This window comes from Procambarus clarkii, chromosome 91 (genome assembly GCF_040958095.1).
Source record: "Procambarus clarkii isolate CNS0578487 chromosome 91, FALCON_Pclarkii_2.0, whole genome shotgun sequence".
NCBI lineage: Eukaryota > Metazoa > Arthropoda > Malacostraca > Decapoda > Cambaridae > Procambarus > Procambarus clarkii.
In genome coordinates, this window is record NC_091240.1 from 3,960,405 (window position 1) to 3,974,320 (window position 13,916).

A 13,916-nucleotide genomic window follows, 5' to 3' on the forward strand; every position below is an offset into this window, starting at 1 on the left:
CAGGGGGGGCCCAGAACACACACAGGGGGGGCCAGAACACACACAGGGGGGGGCCAGAACACACACAGGGGGGCCAGAACACACACAGGGGGGGGGCCAGAACAAACACAGGGGGGCCAGAACACACACAGGGGGGACCAGAACACACATAGGGGGGCCAGAACACACACAGGGGGGCCAGAACACACACAGGGGACCAGAACACACACAGGGGGGCCAGAACACACACAGGGGGGCCAACAGAACACACACAGGGGACCAGAACACACACAGGACGGGCCATAACACACACAGGGGGGCCAGAACACACACAGGGGGGCCAGAACACACACAGGGGGGCCAGAACACACACAGGGGGGCCAGAACACACACAGGGGGGCCAGAACACACACAGGGGGGCCAGAACACACACAGGGGGGGCCAGAACACACACAGGGGACCAGAACACACACAGGGAGGCCCAGAACACACACAGGGAGGCCCAGAACACACACAGGGGGCCCAGAACACACACAGGGGGCCCAGAACACACACAGGGGGGCCAGAACACACACAGGGGGGGTCAGAACACACACAGGGGGTCAGAACACACGCAGGGGGGCCAGAACACTCACAGGGGGGCCAGAACACACACAGGGGGCCAGAACACACACAGGGGGGGCCAGAACACACACAGGGGGGGGCCAGAACACACACAGGAAGGCCCAGAACACACACAGGGGGGCCAGAACACACACAGGGGGGCCAGAACACACACAGGGGGGCCAGAACACACATAGGGGGGTCAGAACACACACAGGGGGGCCCAGAACACACACAGGGGGGCCAGAACACACAAAGGGGGGGGGGCCAGAACACACACAGGGGGGGTCAGAACACACACAGGGGGTCAGAACACACGCAGGGGGGCCAGAACACACACAGGGGGGCCAGAACACACACAGGGGGGCCAGAACACACACAGGGGGCCAGAACACACACAGGGGGGGCCAGAACACACACAGGGGGGGCCAGAACACACACAGGGGGGCCCAGAACACACACAGGGGGGCCAGAACACACACAGGGGGGCCAGAACACACACAGGGGGGCCAGAACACACATAGGGGGGTCAGAACACACACAGGGGGGCCCAGAACACACACAGGGGGGCCAGAACACACAAAGGGGGGGCCAGAACACACACAGGGGGGCCCAGAACACACACAGGGGGGCCAGAACACACAGGGGGGGGCCAGAACACACACAGGAGGCCCAGAACACACACAGGGGGGCCAGAACACACAGGGGGGGCCAGAACACACACAGGGGGGCCAGAACACACAGTGGGGGGGGGCCAGAACACACAGTGGGGGGGCCAGAACACACACACACCACCAAAACAATCCAAGCAAGAGACTTTAAGAAGGAGGACGAACATGGATACCCAAAAATCTAATTCCCAACATTCAAGAAAATATTAAACCTCACTACTCACGTTACAAACAGTGTTGACTATCCGGTGATTGTTATAACTGCTTCCTGTCCGCGACTGAATGATAATTAATGCCGCCAAGACCAGTAATCAGGATTTTTCATCAGTGATTCAGAAATCTCGACGATAATTAAAATCAGGCTTCAAGCGAGACTGACAATGGTCAATAGGCTTTTCAGTGGTTTGATTCTTAGGCTGTTATGTAATATAATAACCAAACTACGTCAGTGCCACCTCTCCCTGGCACGCCAATAGACGAGTGCCAGTGGTGGTGACGTCAACCTCTCAGCCAATCTCGGCCAATCACCGTCACTCGTTCAAAACATGTTTGGACAGGTGGCGCTGAACTCCCCTAGTCACTCACCTAGTTGTGCTTGCAGGGGTTGAGCTCTGGCTCTTTGGTCCCGCCTCGCAACTGTCAATCAACTGGTGTAAATGCTTCATGTAGAGCTCTTCATTGATATGAGGTCACATATACACACCGCTTTTCGGTGTATATATGTATAGGTGTGTGTATATGTGTAATCTTTGTATAGGTGTTTGTATATATACACACACACCTATACAAACACCTTATGCACACCTTATACACATACCTTATGTATAGGTGTGTGTATATAGTGTATTCTTTAGTTCTTTACAATACACAGAACCAAGGTATACAAGCTGGTTGATCAGTAATTTGGTTGGCTTTATATAACTCTCCCGAAGTGACAAAGCACTTGTCATTAAGCACTTAACCATAGAGGGTGATTAAGCTTGCAAGCTTAAGCTCTATAGTTACAACACATATATTACGACACTGATGCAGTATATAGTCTTATTGATATATTGGTACAGGTCCAGTATATTATGGGGTCCACTACCACCCACGGGATGGGTATGGGGTCCACTACCACCCACAGGATGGGTATGGGGTCCACTACCACCCACGGGATGGGTATGGGGTCCACTACCACCCACGGGATGGGTATGGGGTCCACTACCACCCACGGGATGGGTATGGGGTCCACTACCACCCACGGGATGGGTATGGGGTCCACTACCACCCACGGGATGGGTATGGGGTCCACTACCACCCACAGGATGGGTATGGGGTCCACTACCACCCACGGGATGGGTATGGGGTCCACTACCACCTACAGGATTGGTATGGGGTCCACTACCACCTATGGGATGGGTATGGGGTCCACTACCACCCACGGGATGGGTATGGGGTCCACTACCACTTCCTGTAAAGATATTTCAATATTTTACCGTTTTCTTCGGTTATGTCAATACATATATTTGTAGTAACTCTTGTTTAACACAATCCTTTGTTGATCTTTGTAATGTTGAATATGTTTGTAAAAAAAATAACCAATTTCAGCCTTGCGTGTGTTTTCACTTTTACTTTAGTTATCCAATAACTTTCGTCGGGCAAGATTCCATTTTCTTTAGTGTGTTTTTTATATCCATGTTCTTTACTGTCTCAAACTTTTTAGGGTATTCTAAGATATATAAATATATTGCTTTAGACAGTGATCACTAGATTACTCATTGTACGTTATAATTCTAATTATTACTATACTCAGCGTTTTAGTGCAATATGATACATTAGCTAGGAAATTATGGGCACTTCAATGTTCACTTTTTAAATAACGTAGTTTAATGCAGTTAATTTAATGTGCACTCCATACCCATCCTGTGTATTGACAGGGTTACAAAAGGCACATAATTTACCTGAATTTACCTGAGGGACCACTAATACTAGTGGCCTCGACAAGGACAGGAAGTCGGCGGCTTGTCAAAGGTTCCCCCCCTAACCTCCAATTTGCCCTAATGCTCCTGTCAGGGGTTCAGAGATATCTTTTCAGGGCTTCAGGGATACTGAAGCCCCCCCCCCCCTCCCCACCCCTATAATAAAGTATGGGCTGAGGAGTGCTTTATTTCTTGGGCTCTTTATTTGCATGACGTGTTCTCTTAGATTATGTCGGATCCAGGAAACGTCATATATAGATATAAACTTGCTATTTGTTATCATTTTTATTATTTCTGATAGAATTTACCTACTTAAAATTATCTGTTAGATTAAGGACCTGCCCGAAACGCTGCGCGTACTAGTGGCTTTACAAGATTGTAATTACTGTACTATGCTATGTATTCTCACAAACCCAATGTACCTTCTTGTATATAAATAAATAAATAAAATTAATGGTAAAATACCTAAAATCGATCAGACAGTAGTTAAAACAAAGATAGCAAAGGTTGGGCTTGAACTGCCCAGTTACAAGTAACGATACTGGCGACTGTGCAGAGATTTTCCATTAATTCAAGAATGGCTTTTCATATTCTAAAATCAAAACATATGTCCCTTAATTGCCTCTCAGTGCTATTCCCCCTAACCCACCGAATTTCCAATGTCATTACGAGTCTATGACAACAAATTTACAACAAATTTGACTACACGAAGAGCTGTATATACTCCCTAAAGTTGGGATCATTTATAATATTTGCAAAATATGTAGAATGTTGTTGTATGGGATCCCGGACAGTAGAACATTTTTGGCAATGCTACCACCGCTTCAGTGTTTCATTTGAACAACCGAAAGGTCCCGGGTTCGATTCTCATGACCCTTGGGGCAAGTTTCCTTTCACCTGATGCACCTCATCAACTAACAGTAAAACAGGAACCAGGGACTTAACCAACCGTTGTGTGGGGGAGTGAATTTCCATCCAGGATAGCTAGCCTAGGGGAAGAAGACCTCAATCAACTTAATAACCTGATTTGAGGACTTACCAGCCTTCAAAACGTTATGGCCTCCCCCCATTACATCTCCACTGCGACTACCTGTATTTTTCCTTCCCTCAGGATGATGGAAACGCGAACGTGGCTGACGGTGGCGGCGTTGGCCACCACTCTGGTGCTGGTGGAGGGGCGCTGCCCAGGCTCCTGCAGGTGCAGGTACGACACCGAGGGCAGGAAGGCCGTCACCTGTGACTCCGGCAGCCTGGCCGACCCCATACCCATCTTCAATATGGACAGAGACACTAAGGTAAGCCAGGAGATGCACCCCACACGGACACCGTAGTTATAGGGACCAGGAAGTATATACGACTGTGAATGGGTATAGTTATAGGGACTGGGAAGTATACGACCAGAGGGAAGAGAGACAAAGGGTTGAAAACAGGTGTTAAGAGATACAATATTAAAATACATGCATACTAGTATGACTGTATGAATGAGACAATAAACAGATCCATCGTATCAGGTGTTGATATAATAACAGTATTTCCAGACTTCCAGTCAAGAAGATATCGTCAATGGGACCCTGAACTAATCCCACAGACACACACACACACACACACACGGGACCTCGCAGCCGAGTAGACAGCGCTCGGGGGTCGTAGTCCTAAGGGCCCGGGTTCGATTCCCACCCGAGGTGGAACCAAATGGGCAGAGTTTCTTTCAGCCTGATGCATCCTGTTCATCTAGCATAAAATAGGTACCTTTGAGTTAGACAGCTTGCTTCGGGATGCTTCCTGGGGATGTGTGTGAGAGAAATATATGTAGTAGATATAATAGGGGAAAAATAGATTGGTTAGAAAGGAAGAGTCCAAGAGCTAATAGCTCAATTCTGCAGACATATATAGGAAATACACACACACTTTTCCAAGGCAAGTTGAAGGAATACATAACTTTTGGTGTCCAACATTTATTAATTCTAACAGTAGCTCGAATGTTCACTCGAAGATCCTGTAAAATTCCCCACAGATGTTACCCGTCGTAAATCTCTATGTAAATAACAAACAAACAAAACAATAACAATCACTCTTGTTGTTATTGTATGTCTCAAATATATTTTTGTAACTTTTTGCTTACAAAGTTTTCAATCAAAAAGATATTTTCTATTTACAAATTTACAAGTTAAGGAGATTGTTCTCATTCGTTTTTTTAATGACGTTTTCCCCTGCCCTATGTTGTCGCCTACAGAGTCCTGTATTAAGGCTGTATCCTGTATGCAACCCTTTATCGCACTTGATTATAGTCAATATTTTGCTTATGTACAGAATAAGTACATAAGTGATATACTAATTTATTGTTAATATTTGAGTTTACCTGAAAATCTGAATAGAAAACCACGCCCTAACCTAACCTTCTTAGTATGTTAAGATATTACAGTTAGTAATTAACCTATACCTATATTGATATTACAGTTTTATAAAAAATAATGTAACAAAACGACCTGTATCACACTGCATCACTTTGCAATTAACTCTGCATCATTATAGGCTTTTATCAAATTATATGGCAATAAAAATATTCGATTCAGTACATAACCATTTAGCTGTGCTAACTCTATGCTCCCCTGTCGTAGGTACTGACGGTGACGTCCCCTGAGGACCAGACCAACACCCTGACGGTGGGACCCATCTTCTCCACCCTGTCGCAGCTGGAGGAGATCCACATCACTCGCTCCAACGTCCCGGCCATCGGGGAGAACGCCTTCTGGGGCCTGAGACACCTCAAGCTCCTCAATCTTACTAACAACAACATCACCTTTCTTCTCGACTCTCATCTCAGAGGTCTACGGAACTTGGAGGTTAGTGTGGTGGTGGTTAAGTTAGTGTGGTGATGGTTAGGTTGATGTGGTGATGGTTAGGTTGATGTGGTGGTGGTCAGTGTGGTGATGGTCAGTGTGGTGATGGTTAGGTTAGTGTGGTGATGGTCAGTGTGGTGATGGTTAGGTTAGTGTGGTGATGGTTAGTGTGGTGATGGTTAGTGTGGTGATGGTCAGTGTGGTGATGGTTAGGTTAGTGTGGTGATGGTCAGTGTGGTGATGGTTAGGTTAGTGTGGTGATGGTTAGGTTAGTGTGGTGATGGTCAGTGTGGTGATGGTTAGTGTGGTGAAGGTTAGTGTGGTGGTGGTCAGTATGGTGGTCAGTATCAGTGAGGAAAAGTCTCATGGGACAAGTATCCCGTGAAGGGGTTATGAGGAAGCAATGTTAGGAGGAGAGGGGACTATAGTGATCGTCGAAGAGTGAAGGTGAAACGTTAGTGTGAGTGAGAGAGGTTAGTGTGAATATGAGGTTAATGTGAGTAGTGGTAATGGCACCTATGACCGTGCGTGGGAAAAAACCAAAACTCATGGTCGTAGGCGCCATTTCCACTACTAATGGGAGTGTGTGAGAAGTTTGTTTTATTACCTGCCTTGCTACACAGGCTTCTGTTACCTTAGGTCCCTCCCCCTTTCCCTCCTCCCCGGATTCAAAACAAAAATTTTGATTTTGAGACATTAAATTAGACATTCCTGAGCTAAACACTTGGTAGCTTTCCTAGGGCAGGGAGCTACTTCCTGCTCTCACGGCCCGGAGTCGTGCATGATTAGGCCAGGTGAGGAACAAAAACGTTGAGGCAGTATGACTACATAGCACATGCAATGGATAAGGAAGTGGGATATAAGACCGGTGGCTAGGAATGGTACCTGGCGCTACTTGGACGATCGAGGATCGAACACGGACCAGCAAGAAGCAAGGCTGCATCTGTGCCCACCAGTCCAAACTTATATTTAGCACCGGTATAACACGTTCTTACATGGGTCTCTATAGTCTTGTATTGGAACGATGGAGACACCAGCTAACATTCAAGGGTAACGTCACTATCAGAAGCACTAAACCATTACGACTTATGTAGCACTTAAAAGGGATGTTAGGATAAGCATTTAAGATAGGACGGAGGGAAGGAATTGTACCCAACCACTTGAACGGTTGGGGATTGAACGCTGACCCGCAAGAAAACAATGCACTCGCTGTACTGTCCCGTCCAAGTGGTTGGGACCTCGGGTAATGGACCTGTGAAGGCTCATTATACGTCAAGCACTTCCTAGCACTGCGTGGCATCGAAGACGCCACCAAGGAGTACCTCTGCTAATTACCAGTAAGCTCGTCCCACACAATACCTGTACCTCCTATAACACTGTTTTACACGCACTTCCTTCCACGACTTATATAACGAAGGAAAGAGTCCTGAAAGATATTATTGATAGGAATGTTATCCCTACAGACAAAAATCAGAAGATACAATTAATAATTTACTACAAAAAACAAGAAGACTGCCAACTGGCTTATGAAGAATTCTCCAGACACCAAGTAAAGCGCTTTAAGAGAGACTAACATCGTCTATGCTTTCCCATGCCCACTTGGGGACTATCAGCCTTAACGATCTCAGTATATAGGCAAGACAACAACGTCTCTCTCTAGGCGATTAACAATGCACAAACAACAGAGCTCCATCAAGGTGCATATAATCTCCACACACAACCAGACCATCACCAGAGACATCTTAACAAGCAACACTGAAATAATCGTCAAGCATAGTGACAACAGAAGACTGGACATCAGCGAGGCGCTACATATCAAGACGTCCAGACCAGCAATCGACGACAAACATATAATTACATTCTACCCACTTCAAGACCCCGAGCCAATGCAGAGTGCAGCATCTAATGAGCAGGAACATAAGCTGTCCTTGTTGATACATTTAATACCCAATTAATACCCCTTATGTTATGCCATTCATCCACTTGTTCTATACCACCTCACTCAAAGAGAATATAATCCGGTGCTAAATATAGTAAACCTCCAGTTACAGCCTCGCTCCTGTGCCAGGTAAGTCCACTACGGGCTCACCATAGCCCGTGCTACTTTGGAACTTTTGTTCTAAGTAGCTGAATCTAAAAACAACATCAACAACACGGTAAACTTGTCTTTGAGAATGTAAGGAGTACCTTGCGAAACACATCCCAAGGCGTCAGACCATAATAATAAAGTGTGAAAATGAACTTTGAAGAGTTAATTTTTCAACTTCCCTCGACAGTGAAGAAAAACATGAGAAATAGAGAAATAGAGAGAAGATTCGTGCTAGAATCATTATTCTTACCCTTTCAGTCATAATTATCAACATATGTTTACAAGAAAGACTGCTTCCATAATATATATATATATATATATATATATATATATATATATATATATATATATATATATATATATATATATATATATATATAAAATTTCAAATCTAGAAGGGGTACCACCTCTGGTGCAAGTGTAGGGACCCATAGCCTCGGAGAAGAAAATATATTATATATATATATATATATTTGTATCGAGGTCCCCAACAAAGTCAAACTACTGACCCTTCCCAGAATGCAAGAGTTGCTTAACTGCATGATACCTATTAACTGCTAGGTGAATAGAGGCATTAGGTGAAAGGAAATATATCCAACCACTTCTGTCCTGGCCGGGAATCGAACTCGTGACGCCTGATTGTACGGCACTTTCCTTCTTGGGCAAAAGGACCTGTGATTAACACACACACACCAGCCCGTTCTCGGTAGCGGCAGTGATGTGGTGGAGACTGACTCCATACACAGTTGAAAGGCGGGACCCAAGAGGCAGAGCTCAGGCCCCCCCCCCCCGCAAGCACAATTAGCTGAGTGAATGCGGCTTTGCATGTCTTAAAATATTTAATATTAAATGCAAGAATCAATACTGATTTTTTAAAGTATTTCTCAGCTCTGGTCTTTCTAATTTTAAAATAAATATGAAGCAAGCTAAAGAGGCCGCAAAAAAGTTAATACCATATTTAAGAAATAAACTGAATAATAATATTTACATCTAGACTCGTTTTCTCTAAAGAAGCCTAAAATTCAAGGAGAGACTACAATGAATTTTTTCCCGTGTTCTGTCAAGCTTTAATTACAAGGGAGCCTAATCTAAACCTTTAAATTATCCATGTAACTGGGAGATAATTAAGAGAAGTATACCATTTAACCTCGAAATAAGCCTGATATTAATATATACTCTGCCTACCTGTCATAATTCGACAAAACGAATTATTATTGTGAATTGTATTAATAGAAGTTCAAAGGACATGTACGTCAAAAGATGTAGTTTGTTTCATGGTGTATATACACTAAGTAGTGTATATATACCATTGTGTATACACACTCAGTGTATATAGTTTACATTGGCCCTAGAACTGACCCTCCCCAGTATACCACCCCCACGACAGTTAACGTAACTCCCCGGGTACCTATTTACTGATAGGAGAACAGGGGCATCAGGGGAAATAAAAGGAGCCGAACAATTTCTGTCCCGAACCGGGAATCGAATCCGGGATGCCGGATTGTGAACGGAGGACCCCCCCCCCCCAAATAACCTCCCAAAGGCTGATAGGCCTACACACAAAAAAAATGTGTGTAATACCACCACATTTTGATAGTGGTACTGTATTACCTTCCCTATTGTAAGGACTACTGCTATCATAGGTAGATGCGTAGATGGTATTCTACCCTATGAGTCACGTAGGTGGTACCTTGAGGTTATCTTGAGATGATTTCGGGGCTTAGCGTCCCCGCGGCCCGGTCCTCGACCAGGCCTCCTTTTTGTTAAACACCCCCAAAGGAAGCAGCCCGTGGCAGCTGTCCTAACTCCCAGGTACCTATTTACTGCTAGGTAACAGGTGGGGCATCAGGGTGAAATGTGAAATAAACATTTTGCCCATTTGTCTCCGCCTCCACCGGGGATCGAACCAGGAACTTCAGAACTACGAATCCGAAGCGCTGTCCACCCCAGCTGTCAGGCGCCATGGAGCATACCTACGTGGAGCATTAGCATCTTGTAAACCATATTCATAGCCTAAGGATAGGCACTTACACCTTGAAGCCACCTAGCAATTGTAATTGCTAGATGTAATTCCTCCTTGGAATTCCTCCTTGTAATTCCTTGTAATTCCTCCCAGTTCCTTAGTTCCATCAACACTTTGAAAGTTGAAACTCCACTCAACTTCGCTCGCTGTACAAATTCTATTCTCACCCGAAACTCTCTTTTTCCCGTATTAGCGGCTGTATTGAATACGCAATTTATAGTAACAACTAATTAACACTATTACGTTGTTTTGCATATTTGTAAGTTATTATTATTATACCCAAACATCCTGTGAATTAACGATTCTCGACTCCTGAATAATTCGTTCACATTTTAATTAGTTTCGTTCTCCTTCACCACCATCAATATCATGACAATCATGTCACAATCATTAAAAAAAAATTCATACTAATCTAGCTAAAGCGATATAGTGTTCCGCTACAACTACGTCAGTATACACAAAGACGTATATTCTATACGTTCCTACGTTAATATAGATCGGCATTTCAATTAACTATATTTTCCATCTAATGAATGTCAGTCAGGATATATTTTCCAATCAGTGATCTCTAAAATAGTTTTATCATGTGAGCAGACAGTGGTCTAGGTAGTCCTCTGTGTTTTCTGTAGTGAAAATATTCTGCAAAAATCTTCAGTATAAATTAGATTTATGGGCATAATTCTAACGTAGTGATCTTCTCCTTACAGGCGCTACATCTCGACGACAATCACATCAACTCGGTGGCGTCGGCGATGTTCAGGTCTGTGGAGTCTCTCGAGATCTTAACTCTGGCGAGAAATAAGCTCCGAGGACTAGCGCCCAGGATGTTCCTCCTCCTCACTCGTCTGAAGGTCCTCGATCTCAGCGGTAATGCCGTTCAGGACCTCGACCCTGAAGTCCTCAGGGACGTGCCTGCGTTGCGGACCTTCAGGTGCTCCGAGTGCGGGCTCACCAGAGTCAAGTCGCTAGTGTACAGGGTCGTTCCCATGCTGGAATTGCTCGACCTTCGCAACAACCACATCACTTCCCTGGCCGCAGAGGAGTACATGGACCTGAAGAACCTGAGGCACCTCTACCTCGATGGCAACAGGATCTATGAACTTAAGGATTATACCTTTCAAGGCTTGGCTTTGCAACATCTTGGATTATCCAGGAACAGGATGGAAACCATTTCAAGAATGGCCTTTGAAGATTGCTCTGTACTGAGCCTCGACTTGTCGGCTAACAAGTTGCAGTACTCCTCTTTCAAACACCTGAGCCCTATTGTCGCACACATGCATGAAATAAATATTGCCAATACTCGAATCAGCTCTGAACACATTCGGGAGTTTCTCAAGAAGGCTACAAGATTGAAGAAACTGAACTTGAGTCGTCTGGACCTTAACCAACTCGTACCTAACATGTTTACTTCCCAGGCCAAGTTGGAGGTACTGAACTTGTCAAGCAACAGCCTTCATTACGTCCCTGTCGATGTGCTACACACACTGCCAAGTTTACACACCTTGGATCTGCGCAGGAATGAGTTTCGTGGCATGCCAGAGATCATTTTGCGTCGTCTGGACCGCATTCATGACGTTGAATTGGATGCGAACCCGTGGTCATGTGACCAGTGCCACATACCATATCTCAAAATTTGGCTCAATAACTCCAAGAGCTTCAGGAAAGCCTGCCACCCAGACGTGGACGCTCCCAAGTGCCTCAAGTGCCAGTCTCCCATGGAAATGTACGACAAACCTATCATCGAAATTGAAGGTTTGGAATTGCAGCCTTGTCCGGAGGGAACCTTCGACATGGCGGCTGCGAGCGCGAGCTCCACCAACTTCTCGCTGATACTGGCAGTGGTGATAGCCTCAGTGGTGGTCATCCTCCTACTCATCATCCTCGTCACGGGGATCATTATGTATAATCGCCACACGGCATTCTACTACACTCACGAAAACGACTCGAGACATCACTTCTACGAGAACCCGGCCCTTCACTCCGACCACACAGACATCACTCTAGACGAGGACTTAGACCACCTACCTGAGAAGGACTCGAGGCTGGAGGGACAGCACAACTGTTCAAGAGACGCGGCCAAAGGTGGCGACGTGCCTGAAGCCCCTGCGGGAGGCAAGAAACAAGTCTTAGACAACAATGTGGTTGTGATCGATGAGCTGATAAGGAATAAGAATGGAAAATCAACCCAAAATGGGAAGTCCTGAGGACACTTTTATCATACTAATTACGACAGAAAAAATGTGTAATCCTAAGCATTTGTGACATTGCTGCCTACCTTACTCTTAACAACAAAATCAAGCAATTTACAAATGAAACAAACACAGTTTTCTTAACATGTTTGTTAACAGTCCTACAAGTGTAGATATACCACATTGGTTTGGAAGCCTTGTGTGAGAGAGACGGGTGCGGGGAGACAGTACTCATAACCAGACGGACTCCAGCGGCCTGTCACTGTCACTTCCTGCTACATTATCATACATATTGACAGTTGTTTACATCCTGAGATACCCGCGTCAGGGACGGGAAACTTAAAGTAAACAGTAGTGAAACAGAAATCCTGTTAACAGAAAGCTGCTATTTGGGCTAAAGGGAATTCTAGTACCACAGTTAAATTATATGTTCCATGTATATTCTCCCATCCCCCCATTATTTTGCACCCCCTTTGTATTATATCATAGTACAGAAATATATCTTATTTGTAATATAGATTTAAGAATTTATATATATACGGTGTGTGTGTGTGTGTGTGTGTGTGTGTGTGTGTGTGTGTGTGTGTGTGTGTGTGTGTGTGTCCTGTCAGATGAAGCTGTAGATCTTTCAGACAGACTATGTACTGGATGTATTAGTGTTTTATAAATATATTTTTGAGGGATATTTTGAATCAATATATATATAAAACTATATATATATATATATATAGATATATATATATATATATATATATATATATATATATATATATATATATATATATATATACATATATATATACACATATAAACACACATTTAGATTTTACTCTAAGTAAATATTACATAGCAAAAGACAGTAACTATGCAAATGAAACATAAGTTACTGAATTAAATTTAATCTAGGCCTTTTTTTCGCAGTCTAACCTTTTTTTTGCTTTAGTTCAATAATGTGGCAATTGTCGAGTTGTCACTAGAGTGCTGAACACAGTATGCCTGACCTCATAAGGTTCCTCTGTTGTATAAAAATGTTAAATAAAGGGAGTTTTCTGACTGAGATTTGCTTATCAATTTGGTAAGGAGTGACTTCAGTACTGCTATGGTATTATTGATTTAGTACACAAACTCCAAAATATTTAATAAAAAAACTATTGAAGACGGCTTTGATAATTGTTTTTTTTTATATTGAAGGGATAATTGCAGAGGATTAGATTAAGGAATGATATATGAAATTTCAGTTTAAACAATCTTTGTAGAGGTGTACTAAATTCTCAAGAAATTCTACTTGAATCCTTTAATCGTGATTTTTAACATCGGAGTTTCTGATAAGAAGGTTGGAGCTCCTTAAATTAACTTTGGAGCTCCTTATATGAAGATTGGAGCTCCTTAAATTAAGCTTGAAGTGCCTTATATGAAGATTGGAGCTCCTTAAATTAAGCTTGGAGCGTCTTATATGAAGCTTGGAGCTCCTTAAATTAAGCTTGGAGCGTCTTATATGAAGCTTGGAGCTCCTTAAATTAAGCTTGGAGCGTCTTATGTGAAACTGAGCTCCTTATATTAA

At 44.0% G+C, this 13,916-nt stretch overlaps 1 protein-coding gene across 4 annotated transcripts in view; it reads left to right on the forward strand.

Moving 5' to 3' along the window:
- The window catches only part of LOC123773935 (carboxypeptidase N subunit 2), a 413,516-nt gene extending 400,108 nt beyond the window's left edge, over positions 1 to 13,408 (forward strand). For all 4 annotated transcript variants that reach the window (XM_069318662.1, XM_069318661.1, XM_069318663.1 and 1 more), the window contains 3 exons: positions 4,326 to 4,509; positions 5,833 to 6,057; positions 10,874 to 13,408. In XM_069318662.1, coding sequence (XP_069174763.1) covers positions 4,327 to 4,509; positions 5,833 to 6,057; positions 10,874 to 12,370 — 1,905 coding nt within the window. In that variant the 5' untranslated portion in view covers position 4,326 and the 3' untranslated portion in view covers positions 12,371 to 13,408. The remainder of the gene's footprint in view (positions 1 to 4,325; positions 4,510 to 5,832; positions 6,058 to 10,873) is intronic.
- The last annotated feature ends 508 nt before the right edge of the window (positions 13,409 to 13,916 follow it).